We start from the raw sequence: 20,841 nt of genomic DNA, 5'->3' as shown, positions 1-20,841 counted from the left end.
TATATCATTGCCATAAACATGTTTTCTAGTTTTTAAACCAAATTTTTTGTGAACTAATAACATACATAAAATGTGTACTTAAAATATTTATGTTAGTGTTCTGCCACATAGGATTATTCTCCTTTTATTTATATAGAAGAGTTTCTTGCCTTTGGGTATATCACTTTTGATAGTAACATGAGAAGTAAAATTTTTAGCCTGAATGAAAAAACATCTAAATTAAAGGTTGAGCTTAGATTCTCATTTCAAAATGAGTGCTTCATTTAAAATGAACTCAACCACTGACTTTTGAATCTCTTTGTGAACCAGACTTGTTTGCTAGTTTGAAGAGGTTTCGTTTGTTAAAAAAAAAATTTCAGCCAAATAAATTTGAAGGTCTAATTGGCTTTATTCAACAATTCATGACGGGCAGCACCCTTTCTAGCAAGTAGAGAGAGACTCTGAGGAGTTATACAGAGTGGAAGGTTTTTATAGGAAGGAAGGTGGGGCAAGGACGTTGTTAGCAAAAGGAAAGGAGGATTATTTGGGGCCAGGACATCATCTCTTTGCGGGGGAGGGTTTTGTCATGCAGATTGCTTCGTCCTCAGTGGGGGGAAGGGTAGGGCCCACATGACAGATTATCTCATTGGTACTGACCAGAAAATTCCAGACTGGTTGAGGAAGATTACATTTCTGGGGAAGGTCAAAACTGCAGTAGGTTAAGTATTAAATCTAGATCTGGTTATCACGGGCTTTAGCACTTTAGCACAAGTAACACCATTCTGGGCCTGTGGTTTTCTCTTTAACAATCTCCCCTTTTTGATCAGCCTCTCAGCTTGTCTGAGCGATGTGATCAAAATTTAAGACATTAGGGGCCAGCCCTGTGGCCGAGTGGTTAAGTTCACATGCCCCGCTTTGGTGGCCCAGGGTTTTGCCGGTTCAGATCCTGGGCACAGACCTAGCTCCGCTCATCAAGCCATGCTGAGGCAGTGTCCTACAGTGTACAACCAGAACAACCTACCAGTAGAATATACGACTATGTATGGGGGCGCTTTGGGGAGAAGACGGAAAAAAATTAAAAAAAAGAAAAAAAGATTTGCAACAGATGTTAGCTCAGGTACCAATCTTTAAAAAAAAAAAAGTGTTTAAAAAAAACTTAAGATATTAGCACCACTCTCAGGTACCACTCTGTAATTTTCGTGGCTTTTTTTGGTCTTCTGTGTGGTATCACAAGTCATGATGTTTTTGCTTAGTTTCTGTGACACTCACAGGTCACAGCTTCAGGTTCACAATCTTTAAGTTGGTTATCCTCTTTGCTGCTTTTTTCTTGTTCCAGTCTTAGGGAGATCTTTTCCCTGTTGATCAGCAGCTGTGAACACAGAATTAAAGCTTTTGAGGATACATTCTGGCAGGGAGACTATAAGCAGGATAATTCCCAATGTTTGGCGTATACTTTGGAGCCATGGTCCTGTGGGGGAGGAAGAACTGTTCCTCTGTCCTCTAGCTTCTTCTGGCTGGTCTAAGAATTCAGTTGACATGAGACAGAATAACCGGAGAAAATCAAACCAATTTAATAACATGTATACATGGGAGAAACCCAGAAAAATTGAGTAACTTGCCGAAGTGGCCAAAACCATCACCTTAAGTACCATCTTTAGCTAAAGACAAAGGAGGATGCTGGGAGTAGTGGTTTGGAACTTCAAAGGGGAGGAAGGCAATTTACATGGAGATGGAAAAGCAAATGTTTGGTAAATAAATGTTGACCATGCCTTGTAAGAACAATGACAGATGGAGAGGAATTTGATTAAATGGCCCTTGCTTTGTTCCTCTGTGTTTATCACACCTAGTTTATATTATACCATAGTTACCTTATGGTATTAGCTCCTTCCTGGAACAGGCCTTCTATGTTAAATTCATTTGGCAGTTAGAGGGAAGGTCAAAGTTTCTTCCTGAGTCTTTTGTTCTTAAAAAGTAATCAAGCCAAAGAGACACATTTTAGGGCGGCAAATTCTGATCCCCCAGTCCCCAAGACCCGAACCAATCAAAATCAAATAAATCAAAGACCCCAGGGAAGGAGTCATCTTTTTAAACTAAGTGTCTTGCTCAGTGATCTTATGTAACTGAATTTCACCTTCCTCAGGAGTCTCGATCCAGGTACAGCAGATGGTGTTGGCCACAGCACAGACACCTCATCGCTCAGCTAAAAGATAGTTAACGGCTATTTTATTATCAACAACAACTTTGGCCAGAGAGTCTAAGGATTTTTGTTGGGAAGTATATAGCCTTAGCAACGGAATTGGCAATATCTTCAAGAGTTAAGGAGAGATCTCTTTTATATTCCCATTTGTATCTCTTCCTAACGAGGGGAAGTGGGGCCCTACCAAAGCAAGTGCATCCTGAATCATGCAAGCCTCCTGGTAGGTCCTTTTTAGAACAGTTAGGGTCACAGTTAGATACCTAAGAGGCACTACCCAGCTGTGTGCCAGCCATGTAGGCATTCATAGGCTCAAGGAGAATGATAACCACCACAGACAGAGATAAATCCTGTTGGGACCCAAACCACTTCCAATAAAGTGACATTGATAATGGATTCATTCACACGCATTGTTGCATTTGCCCATTCAAGTCAGGGGTCAGTCAGGTTTTTAGCACATGTGGGAAGAGAATCTCCTAGCCTAATATAAAGAGTTGCCCTAAATGCCTTGCAAAGATGGGTGCTGCTGGTGAGATTTCTTAGTAGGGACTAATCTGATCTAGATAATCCTGGGAACATGAGGGTGAAGAGAGAGCATTATCTTTCCAGGGCAATGTCAGAGGACAGGAAGAAGAAAAGAAAAGAAGAAAGGGTTTTATGTTCTGTTCAAGTATGAAGTCTTAATCCGTCATCTTGGGCAGAAGCAGTCTACCTCAGTGTCAGCTACTTCTTTTCCTTATCAATTTGAATCAGAGATTTCCAGTGTCTCTGCAGGACCAGATGTCAAGTGGAGCTTTCTTTAGCTGTAAGACATGTATCCAGGGCTCAGTGCCTCCTGGTTTTGCAGCAGTGTCTGGTCAGGAGCATTTGGTAAGGTCCCTTCCAGTAGGGCTTGAGGGCTTTCTTCCTCTGGTGACATTTCCAGAAAACCCAGTCACCAAGCTCTAGATTGTAACCAACAGGATCCTTTGAATTGGGATCCAGGAAAGCTTGCTTAACCTGTTGATGACAGGCTTGAGCATAAGACATTAAAGACTTACAGTAGCCACTCATACTAGCACGAGACAAGAAGGGATCAGCAGAAGGTTGTGTACCAATTGACATTGGTCTGCCAGTGACTGTTTTGTGTGCAGTGAGTTTATGTTTCCCAAAGAGGGTACCGTGAACAGTCTGCAAGACCAAAGGCAATAACTTAGGCCAGGGGAATCCAGTAGCTTCGGCAAGTTTAGAAATTTTGGAGATGCCGTTAGTTCTTTCAACATTGCCTGATGATTGAGGGTGATAGGGACAGTGGTAATTACAAGAAGTTTGCAAGGTTTTTGTTAGGGCTTCTATGATTTGCCAAGTGAAGTGAGCGTCTTGGTCACTGGAGATTGTGGAAAGTATGACCCAAGTGGGAAACACATTTTCTAACAGTTTCTTTGCCATTGTGAGATCATCAGCCGTGTGGCAGGGGAAGACTTCAACCCATCCAGAAAACATAATACAATAACAAGAACATATTGATAACCCATATTAAGTGGCAGTTGAATGAAGTCCAGCTGCAGGTATTCAAAGAGGGAGGACGTTTGAGGCCTCTGGGGACAAAAATAGTTTTTCCAGGATTATGGACCTAGCAGGTCAGACATTGCTGGTAGACAGTTTTCACAGTTTTATAGAAGTCTCCCCACTGATATCTATTCGTAGTTTGAGTCATCTTAAATGTGCTATGGTGGGTGAAGTAATGCAAAAACCAAAAAATGGGGTTTGCCAGGGAGCTAGGAAGAACCAAGTAGCCATCTTGGGTTTCCCATAGCCCTGACTGTTCGTTTACTTTACAGCCATTATGTACTCATCTTAATTTCTCTGATTCAGGAGCAGACTGTTGTCACATTACAGGGACATCAGGATGGCAAAAGTCTGACAATGAGGGGCTATTTTTTGCAGAAGCAGAATGGACTTCAGCCACATGTGCCACAATCTTTATAGATTCTATTGCTCCTGCCTTTGCATGAAAGTCAGCAAGGGCATTTCCCTGATACTTACATCAGTCCTTTTTAGTGTTAGCCTAAATTTTTATGACAGCAATTTCAGAAGGTTGGAGAATAACAGTTAAGAAGATTGTTTACTTGTTGCTCATTTTTTGATTGGGGTTCCAAAGGACATAAGAAAACCCTTGTTTCCCATTATGTGCTGTTACAAGGAGAATGGATTCTTTTTGAACTTATACAAATAACTAGCTATATTGCCATGAATAGAATACTTAAGAGTTTCTGAATTCTGGAGGGATCAGGTAGAAGAAGTAAATGTTTTCATCTTTGTTTATGAAGATCAAATTTACCAAATTTACAGTAACTTTACAAATTGCTGTTAGTCATAGTTTAACTAAAGAAAGAAGGTTTCTTTATATCTGGGGAAAGACAGAACCATCAATATTTTAAACACAAAGTCATAAAAATTATAATCATATATCTACACAAATATAATCAAAGAATGTTTAGCATCACCTATTTAACAGTGCTTCCCATGCAATTTAACATACCAAATAAGCCTAATTAGTTTATTATCTCTCTCTCTGAGATGGTTCAGGGACCCTCTGAAAAATCCCGCAGTAAGCTAGAGGTGAAAAGGAGTTCATTTAGGGGCTGGCCCTATGGCCGAGTGGTTAAGTTTATGCATTCCGCTTCAGTGGCCAAGGGTTCACCAGCTTGGATCCTGGGCACAGACCCACACACTGCCCATCAAGCCATGCTGTGGTGGCATCCTGCCTAGAAGAACTAGAATGACTTACAGCCAGGATATACAACCATGTACTGGGGCTTTGAGGAGAAAAAAAAAGAGGAAGACTGGCAACAGATGTTAGCTCAGGGCCAATCTTCCTCACCAAAAAGCATATCTTTAAAAAAAAAAAAAGAAAAGAAAAAAGAAAGGAGATCATTTAGAATTTGGTTTTGGGAAGTTTGTCAAAGATAATCAAAAGGTTTTAAAACAGTTGGTCCAGTAGGATCACAGGTCACTGTGAAACATTACTTAGTTATCTATTTCACCAAAGTGACAAAGACCCACAGGCAAATGTAGAAGGTTACATAGTTCTGAGCAAAACTTAGCACTTTTTTTGTTTGTTTTTTGGTGAGAAAGATTGGCCCCAAGCTAACATCCGTTGTCAATCTTCCTCTTTTTTGCTTGAGGAAGATTGTCCTTGAGCTAATATCTGTTCCAGTCTTCCTCTGTTTTGTATGTGGGTCGCCGCCACAGCATGGCTCAAGTGGTGTGTTAGGTCCATGCCTGGGATCCAAACCTGTGAACCCTGGGCCACCAAAGAGTAGAGCATGTGAACTTAACCACTACACTGCAGGCCAGCCCCAAAACAGCTTTTTTAATATCAAGAAGACTAAGTTTACTTAAGTAATCAAAGACCTGATAAAGCACAGAAAATTATTGTGATAAAACATAAAACTTTTGCTTTCGTTTCATAATCTGTTATCAGGAGACCAGTAGTCCAAGAAAACTGTTCTTTTAACAGACGAAAGAAAATCAAGTTCTAGTTTTACATAAATACACTATTGGTATTAAAACTCATTCTTAAAACCTCCACAATAGCAATTTAATTTTAGCCAGGCTGATTACACAAGATTCTCTCTCTCTTTTTCTCTCTTCCCAATTTTCTCTGTCTATACTTGTCCTTCATTTTCTTCTTTGCCATTATGAAATAACTAAAAGTTTTAGTTTAGATAAAATTACTCTCATTTCCCTTAACAAGAATGTATCTCCATACCTCATACCTTTTCTTAACCAAAAAACACATCCTACTTTTCTTCCATACAAAGTCATTTCCATTATTATTTCTAGTAGGTTTAATTATGTATATTAATTAGAATTCTTAACCCTTAGAAGCCTTAGTTGCTACTGTGAAAGCTAAGAAGTAAGCAATTGTGAACTGTCTTTTATATTAGCATTCTGTGGCTTGGCAAATTATGTAAATACCTTTTATAATTTGTAGAAACATGCTTTTCAGTGTGGCATAAAACCTGTTTACTAAGAGACCAAAATAGCTTTAGTTTCTCTGTAATAAGAGGTCAAAAGTAGTAAACTTAGATTTCTTTAGCAATTAATGTTTCAGTATTTTATCTTATTTGGAAATGATCTAGATATTCAATGAATTTCCATCATTTAACCTAACTTAGCAAAACTCTAAGGTTTCAAGTTACCAAAAAGATTTTGGAAACTATTTTTAAGTACACATACCATAAAATGTAATTGTTGCCAAAAAGTTGATAAACTCTTATCCCACTTACATCTGTCTAAATCATTTCCTCCCAAAAGTTATGTTTAGATTACCCATGAAGACTTCATGAGATGTTAGACAAAATCAGCCATCATTCTAAGGGGTTTTTTGCTGACAAATGTTGCAACAGAGATATGAATTTGACTAGTAAACCCAGGTAGAATAAAAGTTGTTTATCTGCATTATATTTAATGCTGATAATTCTAAAGACAAGGCTATTTTAATAAAATTATGAACTTAAACTAGCTTTAATAGCTAATATTTTCCCAGATCGTGTAAATCTGAAAAGCATTTGCCTTAGTTTCTGTTAAATTTCTGAGAATTTAAAATACCCAGTCCTTACAAGTGTTTGCCTTCAGACCAACTAAATAGAGCTCTTTATAAAATTAATTTTGGCAATACCATCCAGAGGTTGAAAAAAATCTCACCAGTACAGCATGCATATATGAACACAAACACACAGACAGGTGCAAACAGAGACCTTACAGCTTTTGTTTTTACTAATATTTGTGGAGAGGACATTTAAGATTTTTCATTAGCCCAATTTTCAAATGCCTTTTTTTTTTTTCCTTCTGATGAAGAAACTTCTCCCTAAAGTTTGCATTTCAAAGAATGACTCAGTTCCTAGAGATGGGGATAGAAAATTTACATCACACAGGCACAAGATGAAGTGCAGGACAGTTTTACTTACAATGTCTAGATCTTTTCAAGCATTTTGAGAGGAGTGGGCAAGGTTTGGGGGATTGGCAAAAAGGGCAGGTGAACTTTGAACTTCTAGAGCCTCGTCCTTGGCTCTGCAGAGATTTGCAAGACAAAGACAGTTGTTTCCACTTCCCCCAAGAATTGAGTTGTAGCTTTTGTTTTAGGTACCTTTTATCTCTTTAATTTTTTATTAGCCTTTTGCTGTAAATCTTCCAATGAAGCTATTCTGGAATTTCGAAACCTTTTGGAGGCTTCTGCATAGCCTTTGCTTTTAAGTGCATTTTTAAAATGATCTTACCTATTTGGAATGTTCCCCACAATGACCATTGCAATTCTAGGTTGTTTTTAGTAAAATCTTACCATCTTGTTAGATTTCCGCAACTTCCAGGACTATAGTTATTAAACATAAAATAAGCAGTTGTGCTGAAAGGTGGCACCCTCAATTCTTTGGATAAAAGATCCCATTTCTCTTAGCTAGGCCTTTGGGTTTCTTGGAGCCACATTAATACCTAAGAAGGGTGTGCCACAGGGTTGGGAATTGTGGGGTGCTCTACAGTGTACCTCATTGCGCAGAAATTTTCTTGAGGTCGGTGGGTAGCCTAGTGTCAATCTTAAGGTGGCAAGTGCTCTAGCAAACTTTCAATGCTCAACCTGTGCCCTTCAATGTTTATAGCTTTCTGGCTTCTGACTTCTCCATTAGCAATAGCCTTTACTGAACCCAGTCCAACTCCAGCTGGCAACCACTAGCAGTTCCCGAGATAGAATCTGGGGACTGGGGAGAGGACTGAGCCAGCAGACCCTAAAGAATGGGGACTGCAGACTGACTCAGAACAAACGAAGAGCTGCGGCTGCCGCCAGCAATTCCCACCGTGGAAACTGAGGGCAGAAGCAAGGCCTGGGGTTTCCCCTCAGAAACCTGGGAACTGTGGTCTGCGAAAAGCCAGTTAGATTGGGAGCTGGATGCGAAAGAGACTGGAGTTCAAACTGAGAGGAACTTACCAATGGCCCTAGAAACAGCAAGAAAGACAGTGAACTCCAAAGGATTCACAGAGTGCCATGCCTCTGTTTCTCGTTGTCCCTGAAGCTGCTGGAAGTCTCCTTCAGTCTAGTCGCTGCCACCAAATCTGTTAAAAACAAAATTTCAACAAAGCAAGTTTGAGGATCTAATTGGCCTTTCAATGATTCGTGAATTGGGCAGCCCCCCGTCTAGCAGAGTAGAAAGATACTTCAAGATGTTACACAAAATGGAAAGTTTTTCTAGGAAGGAGGGTGGGGGAAGGAAGTTATTAGCAAAAGAAAAGAAAGGGTTATTTTGGGCCAGGACATCATCTCTTTAGGGGGAAGGGAACCAGCAATGGTTTTGTCATGCAGACTGCCTCGTCTTCTCTGGTGGGGGAGATTGGGAGGGCCCACAGGACAGATTACCTCGTTGGTGCTGACTGGAAAACTCCAGACAGGTTGATGAAGGTTACATTTCTAGAAGGTCAAAACTGCAGTTAGGTTAGGTAGTAAATCTAGGTTTAACACATTTGAGGAAGCTGACATGAATCAACACACACATTTCCCTACTAAAAGGGGAATGTTATCACTGATCATCTTAAAAACTTGACATACTAACAATCACCAAATTCTAACATGGTCAAAATAATTCTCCTGTGGCTGAGTGGTTAATTTCACGGCGCTCTGCTTCCACAGCCCAGGGTTCACCATTTTGGATCCTGGGCACAGACCTACACACTGCTCATCAAGCCGTGCTGTGGTGGCGTCCTACCTAGAAGAACTAGAATGACCTACAACTAGGATATACAACTATGCACTGGGGCTTTGGGGAGAAAAAAGAAAAAGAGGAAGGTTGGCAACAGATGTTAACTCAGGGCCAGTCTTATAAACAATAATAATAATAATAGTAATTCTCCCTATGTAGCAAGTGTCACCCCCAAAAATATTCAGACCCTGGTTTCACCGTCTACCCTGTTTCACTAAGACCACCAAGTAACATAATTTGAAAATTTAGTTTCCGGCGGTTTTAGATTTGAAGAAGGTTTCAGATCAAGTTTTGCGTGTTTTACATGTCTCTTGTTTCTCTTTCACCATACCCCACCTTTGGCTGCTCCCTGGTGATATTTTGAAAATAAACCTGTGGCCTCACACACCCTGAGCATGAGCATGCCCCAGGAAAGGGGATGTGCTGGCCAGACTTTGGACTTTGGATGACGGGTACGCTATTGTTGTAGTCACTGGAAAAGTAAACTGCTTATTTACTTTTTTCTGGATCTCTGCTGTTGACCAGACCAGGAAATAAAGCAAGCCTGGGATTTCGCACCGTTGCCCTCCAGCAGTATCAGTGACTTCTGTGGGTGCTCTCCTCCCTCCTTCAAAGAGCTGGAACCTTGTTTGGGAAGTCTTGCACAGCTGACTCTCCCTTGATGATTGCTTAGTCACAAGGCCACAAAGTCAATGCTTTATACGTCCCTGTGAAGGAAATCACTGTGACCTGCAGTGGTTTTTTTCTTTCTAGCATAAGCTGCCTCTCTGAGGCAGAGTTTTACAAGGTGACTCAGTGAGCTGCCTGCAGCTTACCCTCCCCAAGGACTTCTCCCCAAGGGCTCTTATCCCTTTAACACCTCCTGGGTACTATTCTGCACTCGATAAGGTTTTTGCAGAATTTCTCTGGGGCATCCGGTTTTTGCTGAGGCCATTGAGAAACTTAGATAAATCTGAAAAGTCTTTGGTGAGAATCTGTAGTATAGTTGAAGATGCCAGATGTGCAGTCAGCCGGTTATAACTTAGGGCAACAGGCACAGCTAATGAAGAGCACGGGATGAGCAGCGTCACAGGAATTTGAGTAGTGGAGGTTGGTGAGTATTGGAGTAGGCAGGGACTGAGCTAACTGATAGATTTTAGGTTTCATTAGGCAAATGCTGCATACGAGTGCTTCAGGCAGAAAAGAGAGCATCCAAGCCAAGACCTGGGGTCTACACTGGCATGGGTGAGAAGCTGCTGGGGAATAGTAATATACAAGATGGAATCGGGCCCAATGATTAATGCATGTGAATCTAGTAATGCATCAGTAATCTATTGCCACATAACAAATTGCCCCTGAACTTGGTGGCTTAAGACAATAGTTTATTATTTTGCATGGTCCTGTAAAGGCAGTGCAGTTCTCAGGACCCTTGGGGCTCACTCCTGCAGCTGTAGTCAGCTGGGGCCTGGACTAGGCTGGAGGCTCAGCTCACTCCCTCCCTCAGGCACAGCAGACTGTTCCAAGAGTGTGAGCCCCTGTGAGAGTGATGCTTGCCGATACCCCACTGGCCATAGCCAGTCACATGACCAAGCCACCTATCAGTGTAGTAGGGGACTACCCAGGCTGGGAATTCGAGGAGGTGTGATGCTTTGAAGGCCATTACTGTAAAAATCTACCATGAACTCTGTGGAGTGTGGCCTAACCCTCTAGGCAGCGGGAGGCCAATGAAGATTTTTGAGCAAATCCATAACCTAATGAAATCATATTTTAAGGAAACATTATCTAGTAGAATGAAGTAGTTGGTCAACACTAAAATAGAACTAATGTGTTTCATTCCTTAGAACAACAAGTGATAGAAAATCTCTAATGTGTTCACAAAGGGGGACAAAATTATGAAAACATTATTTTATTCTGTGTTAGTTATAGATAAATTATATAATTTTTAAAAGTTAATTCCTTTCTCATAAAAGCAAGGATATTATACTAAACCGAGAAGGTTAAATAGTTTTAAACATAAGTCAACAGTTAATGAAAACTTTCAATTTAATGTGTGGATGCAAACCAAAAATTTTGTTTAAATATTGTGTAATACTAATTTGCTTTTTAGCTTATCGGTACCTTGCAATTTAAAAATCTTCATACTAAAACATTACATATATTAACCTGACAGTTTATTGGCTATAAACCTTGTTTTTAGGTTGGAGTCATCTCTTTTTCGGTTCTAGCTGAGACCAAAGAGTCAAAAAGCACCATAATTTAGAACTGAGGAAGTCAGGTACCTTAGCTGGAGCTGTGTGCATGCCTCTGATTTGCCAGTGACCTTGGGCATGTCTCGGAATAGCCCCACTCCACTCCCCTTCATGAAATGGGGTGATGACATCACTGACCCGTATCTTCATGCTGTTGGGTAGATTGACTTAAGAGATGAGTTGGAAAGTCTACATAAATGGTACTTGTTATTTTTTTTTAATATAATTCTACTTTGTTATCCTTAGTCTTATGAAATAGCAGTATAGTGGAACATTACATTTCCTAAACTTGTATACATATATGGTAAAAGCCGTAACTTTTGTAATTTTTTAGCTCTATAAGAAATGCTAAAGTAGATTAATTTGCCATGAAAATTCTACTTTTTTGGCCTGCAAATCTTCAGTTGGACTTGTACATTAATTCATTCTGTGAGACCCTACCACCACCACCTTTTTTAAACTTGAAATACCTTTCTAAATCTTACCTTTTGAAAACAATATCCATGATAAATTGGGGCAGACCAGCTGGTGTGGCTTCTGGTTTTCTTCTCAGTGAAAGAAAAAGAATCTTGGGGCTGGCCCGGTGGTGCAGTGGTTAAGTGCACACATTCTCTTCAGCAGCCTGGTGTTCACCAGTTTGGATCCCGGATGCAGACATGGCACCACTTGGGAAGCCATGCTGTGGCAGGTGTCCCACATATAAAGTAGAGGAAGATGGGCACGGATGTTAGCTCAGGGTCAGTCTTCCTCAGCAAAAAGAGGAGGATTGGCAGCAGTTAGCTCAGGGCCAATCTTCCTCAAAAAAAAAAAAAAAAAAAAAACCTCAAAATTTTATAAAAGAAAAAGAAAAAAATTTCAAAGAGACTCTTACAAGGGCTCTTTTAGCTCGCAAACCTGTGGTCTCCAAGGCTATGTGAGAAACTGATTTCTGTTTATGAAGCCAGTCTTTGACTAAAATAAAATAAATAATTTTCTCCAAAATCACACTCAATAGGCTAGGTCTTATTGAAAAGCTTGCTCGTGTATACCTTCAGCCTCCTCAAACCTAGCTGCTGATAAAGTGAAGGAAGGAACTGGTGTTAGCAGCTTCCATTTGTTCATCCGGCGCTCATGCTGCCAGGGCATTTTATAGATTAACATCCTTTGTTTCAGAAAGGATAACTAACTTGCCCAAGGAGGTCATGTGGTTTGAAGTAAAGGTAGAATTCAAACCCAGGTTTGTCTTGCTCCCAACTCTCCTTGCAAGAAAAAGAAAAGAAAAACAAGTCAGAAGCCTATTTCTGTTTCTTGTAAGAATCAGTGTGAAAGGAGAAATAAGATTTTTAAGATAATTAGAATCCAACTTGTAGAGCAATAGAAGTTTTTCTCTCTGCCAAAACGGAAAGGAAAAAAAGTAGAGCATTTCAATTATTTTTCAGATAATTCCTTTGTTTCTTGGACTGACAATATATTTCAAATTTCATCGATTTTCCCCTAGCAACAAGTATTTTAGTTGTTTTTGTCTCAGAATGTCTTTTTCAATAAAAAAAGTAAAAATGCCGTTGAAGGACCAGCTTCCTAGGCCACCCCACACAAGTCCTTCTAACTAAGAATGTTGTAGACTTGTATTGCTATAGGATAACCAGCTCAGAAAAGATTTTTTGCTGGAGTTGGATGTGTTCCAGCCCTAATTTGATGTTAGGAACACGTTGTCTACTCTGAAACTGGCATCAGGAGCAGGCAGGGCCTTCTCTGGACTTCTAGCATCTGCTGCTTGAAGGTTCCCCGGGGCTGGTCCAAGATGAGGATACCATGAGGGCTCTCCAGTGGCTGGGGGACTCTGGAAGTGCAGTGGAGGGACCTCTGCCCTGCCACAACTACCACGCGCAAGCCTTGCCCTCTGAGAGCCACACTTGCTGCAGCCAGAAGGGACCAACGAAAGTTGGAAGAAAACCTCTATGTTGCTTCCTCCTTTCCTTGTCTAATTGATGATTTTGTCTGTCACTTTCTCTGTCTAGCTATGATCCTGGCAGGAAAAGCCTACTACGATGGAGTGGCCAAGATTGGTGAGATTGCCACCGGGTCCCCTGTGTCGACAGAGCTGGGTAAGCTGACCGTCCATTATGTATAAACCCAACTTGAGCCACAGTTCCAGGGCCTTTTCATCCTGTGAGCCCTAATAAGAACACTTGAAATGGCCCAAGTCCACAATAGAAAGGAGAGCTAGCCCAGCACTCTGGTTTGTTCACTTCTGGAATGATTGAGTTGACTGTGGGCTGTCGAAAGTGGAGGCTTAGTTAGAGGGCAGGCCAAGGCCAGTGGCCAGCCTCCCTGCCCCTAGGAATTGGGCTCCTGTCTCTGAGGCCTAGGCCCTAGCCTTTCCCCTCGGATCCCTGGAGCACGAAGCCCAGGGAGCTTTGACCTACATTCTTAACTGAAGGAGATGGGTGTGCCCTGCCTCCCGACTCTGGCAGGAATATTTCCTGTGACTCACCTAGCAGAAAGGCAGACTCCTTTACGTTTTGCTTTTGGCTCTCGCTGCTTCCACGTTGCTCTCAGTTGTGATTTTTCCGGTTTTGCTGGTATGAATTGATCTCCTGTGCACACGCAGAGGGCAGCCACACCCTCGGCCAGCTGCAGAGGGGATCTGGGTTTCTATTCACAGAGCCAGTTCACTGTGCCCTCTTCTAAGGGGGGAAAGGCTTTTTTTTTTTTAATAGCCCCACGTATAACCATCATTTTTAAAACTTGTTGAATATGTTTTATTTTACAAGGGGTAAAATTTATGGCTTCAAAATGTTTCTTGTAATTTAAAAGATTCAGAAAACCAGAGGAAAAGATGGGTAAAGTGTGCATGTTTAAAGCAAAGTGTGTTGGTCTCTAATTAAAAAGTGGAAAGGGAAGCAGAGGAGCGGTAGAGGAGCATATGTTTAAAGTTCACATAATTCACACAGTTTCCATATAAAGTGTCTCGAGGGTTTTCAGGATTGCTTGGAAAACTCTAAACTGACCCATAAAAGCCGAGGAACAAATCTGAGGTGTGATTGCAGTGCTGGGGTCGGGGGCTGGGCTGCTGGATGTGAAGTGGATCTGGGTGCTTGTTAACATTCCCTGACCACTTTTGTACTTGAAGAGTTCCTAAAGAATCTTGAAACCTGTACGCAGTACCTAAGCCTGAAGTGATGCTGTGTGATGAATGTCAGCACTGCTGTATTTAATAGAATCAAGTACATGCAGAAACTTTTCAAAACCCTCAGTTGTGTTCTGTTGGTGCTGTAACTTCTGCATGTTCTGGCAAAGTCTGAACTAGAGTAACTCTGTCCTAAGCAGGATCAATGTAATAAAATACACACTGCATTCTGTAGACAGAAGCACATAGTAAAACTTAGGACATTTGAGGAATGGCTGAGATGATTATAGGGTTCCAAAAATAGGACTAAATTAAAAAGAAACATCCTATTTGTGTCAGGCATGGGGGAAGAAAATGTATGACCCTTAGATTAAAACATATGGTGCTCTGACTCACCGTCATTCAGTTTGCCTTTTTAATGTTTTATGGTTCTTGCTACTGTTTAAATAAGACTTCTGTTCCACACCTTACTTTATTCAGCTGTGAGTTCATAATGTTGAATCAACTATTTCCATAGCAACCATGTTGTTATAAACTTGGGCTTAAAACTTCAGTTTCAATAAGGAAAGTGTGTTGCAATGGTGAAGTTTCTTTCATGTGGATATGTATTTTATTCAGAGGGAATGGAAATAACTTTTGCTGTGTTTTATTTTTGTTTCAAGTTTTGCTGATTATCTCAGATAGTTATTAATTTTCTACTCATTTACAGAAATTCCATGATAAAGTGCTATCCTAGTAAGAGTTGTTTTTAGAGGCCTAATATTAACTTTTGGTTTGCTTAGTTTTTTATTTTGCTGTTAAAGTTTAGGCTAAACTACCACTCTATATCTGTTTAAATTTGCTACATGGAAAAGTACTGGACAATTCATAGAAAAAAAGAGAAAGACCAAAATAGATTGTATTTTCCTCATTTTTTTAAGAAGGTTTTATTGTCTAGTTACTGACTTTTGGTATTAGTATTCATAAAACTATACAATGAAACTTGTGTTATAAATTCCATCTGATAAAGCTGAAAGGGTATTACACACATGAAGATCATAAATCATTTCAAAATTTTCAGTCCTTAAGAGTATTGTCTCTGAAAATGCTTTGTTTTCCCATCCCCCCCCCCCAAAAAACCCTATCGTTTTAAAATTTTGCTCTGTAAGGAAGAGAAAGGCATGCTGAAAAATTATCGTTTCTAAAACTTTGATTACAAGAGTAGTTTTCATTTTAATGTTGAATTAAAATATTTCTAATGTTGCTATAGTGACACATAACCTTTTTCATTTCATACATATTTTTACATGAAATTTCTGTTATAGTCTGATCCTTTTGTACTTTGGGAGACAAGTGAAGAAAATATCCTCTGAGTAAAATATTTACTTAATTCATACAAATTTGTAGTGAGGATTCAGCTTGGCCAAATACATTAGGAATGTTAATCAGGGGCAAAGCTAAGCATTTCAGGCTCTTTTCACTTTAGGGGGAAAAAGGCTAAAAGCTGGAGAGGAAAGTTGATTAACCTTTTACTTTGTAACTGTCTTTTGGATCAGCCTCTTTTAGTAAGACAGAGCTACAGCAGTACCTGTTCTGATTTCTAGCTCTGGGTGTTTCCATTTAGATATGCCTCTTTCAGCATCAGCTCACCCAATGTCATATGAATAATTTAAGATGCTTTTGCCCAAAAGAAACAAAATCCCTAACTAATAGTGGTTTAAGCAATAAGGATGTTTATTACCCTAGGAGTAGCAAGTTCCTGTTTAATTAATCATTACTAAGGACTCAGGTTCCCTCATTCTTTCTTCTCATGCTCAGACCCAACTCCTCATGCTACCAAGATGGCTGCCATTGCTAGTCTTAATCATCATATCTTCCCTCCTTCAATTTCATCCAAAAGTGGGAAGGGGAATTTCTTCTCAGATGTGTTCTTTACAAAGGAGGAAACCTTTTCCCAGGAGCTCCGGCACACATCTTCTTGTGTCCCATGGCCCAGCAGCCAGAGAGGTTCCCCCAGCATGCTTAGCCAAGCAATACATCTGAGAGGGAGAGGGTATAGTTGTTAGGAGAACACCTGATGATGCCACAATGTCAGGCAGCTCTGGCGTCAGAGGTCTCGTTTCAAAGACTTTCAATGAAAGGGAAGGACTTACACAAATGTGCTGGCTGCAGCTGTGCCTTGGTCTGCAGAGAGCTTCTGCGTTTTGCATGTGTCTCTGATTGGAATGTTTTTCTCCCGCATGCGTTATGTGGTTTTACTATCATGTGTATACTTCAGACTCTATGATTGTTGTTTCTCCAGAAGACCACAACCATCCTTCCCAGTCTATTCCTATTTGGGAAGTGGGACTCCAGGCACAGAGGAAGAATTAGGGATGGGGAGTAGTTTTTGGTTTTTTCCCCTTCTGTTTTTCTTTTCAAGCCTTTGGGTATTTTATAATCATGAACTCCTTGGTGCATTGTCGCGGCCCCTGCTTCTCTCTCCTTTCTTTCCTCCTCTCTTCTTCTCTGTTGATGGATCTGCAGGGCCTCACAGCCTCATTTTTGAAGACTGGGGAACTACAGAAAATGAAAAAACATCACCCATAATTTTACCACTCGAATACAACCACTTTACCATTGGTATATTTCTTCCCAGTCTTCTCTTTTGGTGAGGATGTTTTTAAATAGAATGCCTGACAACAAACGTTGAGTGCTTGCTCTCTGCCAGGCACAGGGCCCAGCCCCTGACGTGTCTAATCTCATTTCGTTCTCACGAGTCCTGTGAGTTGAGTGTAGGTACTTTTACTCTCTCTCCTATAGGTAGGACCCAGAGGTGGAGTGTGCCCTAGATCACACAGTTAGTAAGTGGTCTGACTTCAGAATCTGAGTTCTTCATCTCTGCGCCACGCTGCACTTCACTGAGGCGAACGGAAAAGGAAAGAGCCGGCCGAGAAGGGGTCACTGAAAAGGAAGGAAAGGGGGACCCACAATGGAGACCTTTCAAGAGGGAATCATTATTGTCAGAGCAGCTGAAGACTAGGGAGGGGCTGGCAGGTGTGATTAAAGGTCACCAGTCCCCTTGGAAATGGTGGTTTCACTAGCATCCTGACTGTGAACTCCAGGTTGTACGGGGTTAAGGATGATGGGAATTACAGAGAAGTAACATATGCTTGACTTTTGTACTGCTGTGCTTCATACAGAATCTCCGGTCTCTTTAAGTGCCTGCTGTGCTCTAGGTACTTCTTACATTGCCTCATCTCGTCCTCAGCCCCATGGACAGATTTTTCCTGCGTGGTCTGCAGGGTGGGCACTAACCCAGTGTTTCCTTGGGGAGGCTGACAGGCCCTAAGGGTAAACTTGGTCACCTCCTGCATGGTGGTGAGTGAGAACCTTCATGGGCAGCCACAGTGGGTTCTGTGTCCCTAGCCATGTGCTCTGCAGCCAGGCAAGACAGAGCAAGGGTTGTGGAGCTGGTGACTCCTACGAGAGGATGGTAGACGGCATCAGTGCTGCCTGGGTCACAGCTAGAGCACAGGAAAGATCCAGGACAGGGAGGCAAGGCCAAATTTTATTTTCCTGTGAGACTCTGGCAGGTAGCATGCTGCCAGACGCCTGAGAGATGGTCAGTACAGTTCACATTGTTATGCTGTCACTGTCAGCTTGTGCGACCTTGGGTAACATTTCACTTTTATGGGTTGGTTGGCATGCCTAAAGGAGATGATGGCAAGGGTTGTTTGAAGATGAGATGAGGCAACATGCCTTGTGGATTCTAAAGTTTCAAAGACCAGAAAGATGCCTCTCTGTTGCCACTTCATATATTCACAAATATTTGAGAACTCAAAAAACAGTACCAATTTTTTTATTGACATTATTCTTTTCTGTAAAGTAGGTAAGTTTGTAAGAATATACATTTGTCCTCGATTATTCATGAACCAGTTTTTCAATTTTCTCTTTTGTACCTTTGTTTTCTATTTCATTAATCTCTACTCTTACCTTCTTTTCTTCCTTCTGTCTTTGGGATTACCGTTATTCTTTTTCTAATTTCTGAAATGGTACCTTTAACTCATTAATTTAAATACAGGCAGTCCTTGTTTTGCTTGGCAGTGCAGGACCATGAAAATGACCATGCAACTTAAAACCATGCAAAGCCATCTTAATAACGAATGGAGAAAATTATGATTGTCCTGTGACCTTTACAAATGTTTTTCAAAAACATTAAAAACTCTCTTATGGCCGATTATAAATGTATAGGGAAATGAAAAAAAAGTGAAACATTTGTTTAGTACACAGTAATTTAAAGTACTAGAAACACTGATAATTAAAGCATGTTTATTTATTTGTAAAAAACTTGAGTACTTTCAACAGCACTTGTTGCCTTCTTGTATAACTTAAGAAATGGAATAAGCATCTTTTCTATGTTTTCACAAATTGTTATGCTCCTTGCTAAGTTTGGATCAGCATCCAACATTTTATCCTTTGTGATTTCAATGTTGTGAAATAATGTGAAGGGTTTTTTTTGCTGGCATCACTTTCTCCGAAACTTCTTCATCCTTTTCATCCCCACCACTTGGCTCGGTTATGTTGATAAGTTTGGGCTTCACTAAGTTCTTGTGGCTGCACATCCAGAGTCTCTCAGATGGCAGCAGTGTTGACGTTCCTACAGGCAACTATTTCTTCTATAACTTCACTTACAGTCGTGGTTCCTGTTTTTCATTTCTTTGCTGCACTTCTCTCTTTCAGTTGTCCATTTCTGTAACATGTCACGTGGGTTTATCACTGGGAAACGAGGCAACACAGCTACACACTATGTGCTCACTATGTACACATTATATACACACAGACTTTGCTGTCTATGTGCTCTATTTGTAATCCTTGCATCAATACCATACTGTCTTAATTACTGTAACTTTATAATAAATCTTGATATCTAGTAGTACCTCATATTCAAGATTGTCTTGGCTATTGTAGGACTTTTGCATTTATGTATATTTTAGAATAGCTTGTCAATTTCCACTAAAAAATCTCCTAGGATTTTGACTATTCAGTACAGATTGAATCTATAGTTAGTTTTAGGGTGAGTTGACATCTTAACAATACTGAATCTTCTAATCTATGAAGATGGTATATCCTTTTATTTATTTGTAGAAGTCTTGCACATTTTCATACATGCATTCTTAGATATTTATGGTGTTTTTGTCCTATTGTAAGTGATATTTTTAAATTTGTGTTTCCTAATTGTTTGATCCATTGAGCTTTCTTTTTTGGTGACTTTTTCATTACTATAAGTTCTATTTAGTTCTTTTGAAATCTGTAAATTAATTTATCATATTTTATACCAGCTTTATTGACATATAATTAATATACAATTCACCCATTTAAAGTGGACAGCTAAGTGACTTTTAGTATATTCACAAAGTTTTATATTATCACCCCTGTCAACTTTAGAATATCTTCATCACCCCAAAAAGAAATCTCATATCCATTAGCTGTCGTTTCCTATTTACCCCAAACTCCAGCCATATGCAACCATTAATATATTTGTCTCTATTGATTTGTTTATGCTGGACATTTCATATAAATGGAATCTTAGAATATATGATCTTTTGTGACTGGTTTCTTTCGCTTAGCATAATGACTTTAAGGTTCATTCACATTGTAGCATGTATCCATACTTCCTTTCTTTGTATGTATGGATGATATTCCATTGTATAGATATACCACATTTTGTTTACCCATTTATCAGTTGATGGACATTTGGGTTTCCACCTTTTAGCCACTCAAAATAGTGCTGCTATGAATGTTCATATACAAATTTTGTGTGTATGTATGTTTTTCTTTTTCTTGGACGTACACTTAGGAGTGGGATTGCTGGCTTGTAAGGTAACTCTAAATTTAACTTTTTTTTTTTTGAGGAAGATTCACCCTGAGCTGACGTCTGTTGCCAATCCTTCTTTCTCTCGCTTGCTCTCTTTTTTTTTTTTTTTTTTTTTTGCTGAGGAAGATTGGCCCTGAGCTAACATCTATGCCCATCTTGCTCTATTTTATATGTGAGATGCCTGCCATAGCATGGCTTGATAAGCAGCACGTAGGTCTGCATTCGGGATCTGAACCAGCAAACCCCAGACTGCTAAAGCAGAATGCGTGAACTTAACCACTGCACCACCTGGCTGTCCCATAAATTTGACTTTTTTGAGGAACTGCCAGACTGTCTTTCAAAGTGAATGCATCATTTTGCATTCCCAGCAGCTATGTACGAGGGTTCCGCTTTCTCTATACTCCTGTCAACATTTGTTATTGTCCGTGTTTTGACCATAGCCGTCTTAGCGTGAAGCAGTATCTCACTGTGGTTTTGATTGAGATTCCCTTAGTGACTAACGATGTTGAGCATCTGTTCCCATTCTTACTGGCCATTGCATATCTTCTTTGGAGAAACGTCTCTTCAGATCCTTTGCCCATTTTTAATTGTTGTCTTTTTATTATTGAGCTAGCAAATTAACTTCTAATAAAGTTTTGTTTTATGCTTTGATTCCTTTTATCGTCTATGTAGTAGTTCCATTGTTAGAAGTTCTGAGGGTCTAATTCTGCTGATGCTATTTTTGTGTTTCTTGATTCTCATTCATGTAGTGTTCTTTCTGTAAG

The 20,841-nt window shown here is 40.1% G+C and overlaps 1 protein-coding gene and 1 long non-coding RNA gene across 3 annotated transcripts in view; one reads left to right on the top strand and one right to left on the bottom strand.

Annotated features, from left to right (window-relative positions):
• BAIAP2L1 (BAR/IMD domain containing adaptor protein 2 like 1) overlaps positions 1-20,841 on the top strand; it is a 105,408-nt gene that overhangs the window by 31,493 nt on the left and 53,074 nt on the right. For both annotated transcript variants that reach the window (XM_070567441.1, XM_070567440.1), the window contains one exon: positions 13,130-13,216. In XM_070567441.1, coding sequence (XP_070423542.1) covers positions 13,130-13,216 — 87 coding nt within the window. The remainder of the gene's footprint in view (positions 1-13,129; positions 13,217-20,841) is intronic.
• Positions 369-12,370, bottom strand: LOC139074829 (uncharacterized). Its single transcript, XR_011524679.1, has 4 exons — positions 11,618-12,370; positions 11,163-11,283; positions 8,139-9,611; positions 369-1,348 (listed from the first exon to the last, which is right to left on the bottom strand). It is a non-coding gene; the product is annotated as an uncharacterized lncRNA (long non-coding RNA).

The sequence above is a fragment of the Equus przewalskii genome, chromosome 12 (assembly GCF_037783145.1).
Source record: "Equus przewalskii isolate Varuska chromosome 12, EquPr2, whole genome shotgun sequence".
NCBI classification, from domain to species: domain Eukaryota; kingdom Metazoa; phylum Chordata; class Mammalia; order Perissodactyla; family Equidae; genus Equus; species Equus przewalskii.
Note: the sequence above shows the minus strand (reverse complement) of the source record. Positions and strands in the feature narration are given on the sequence as shown.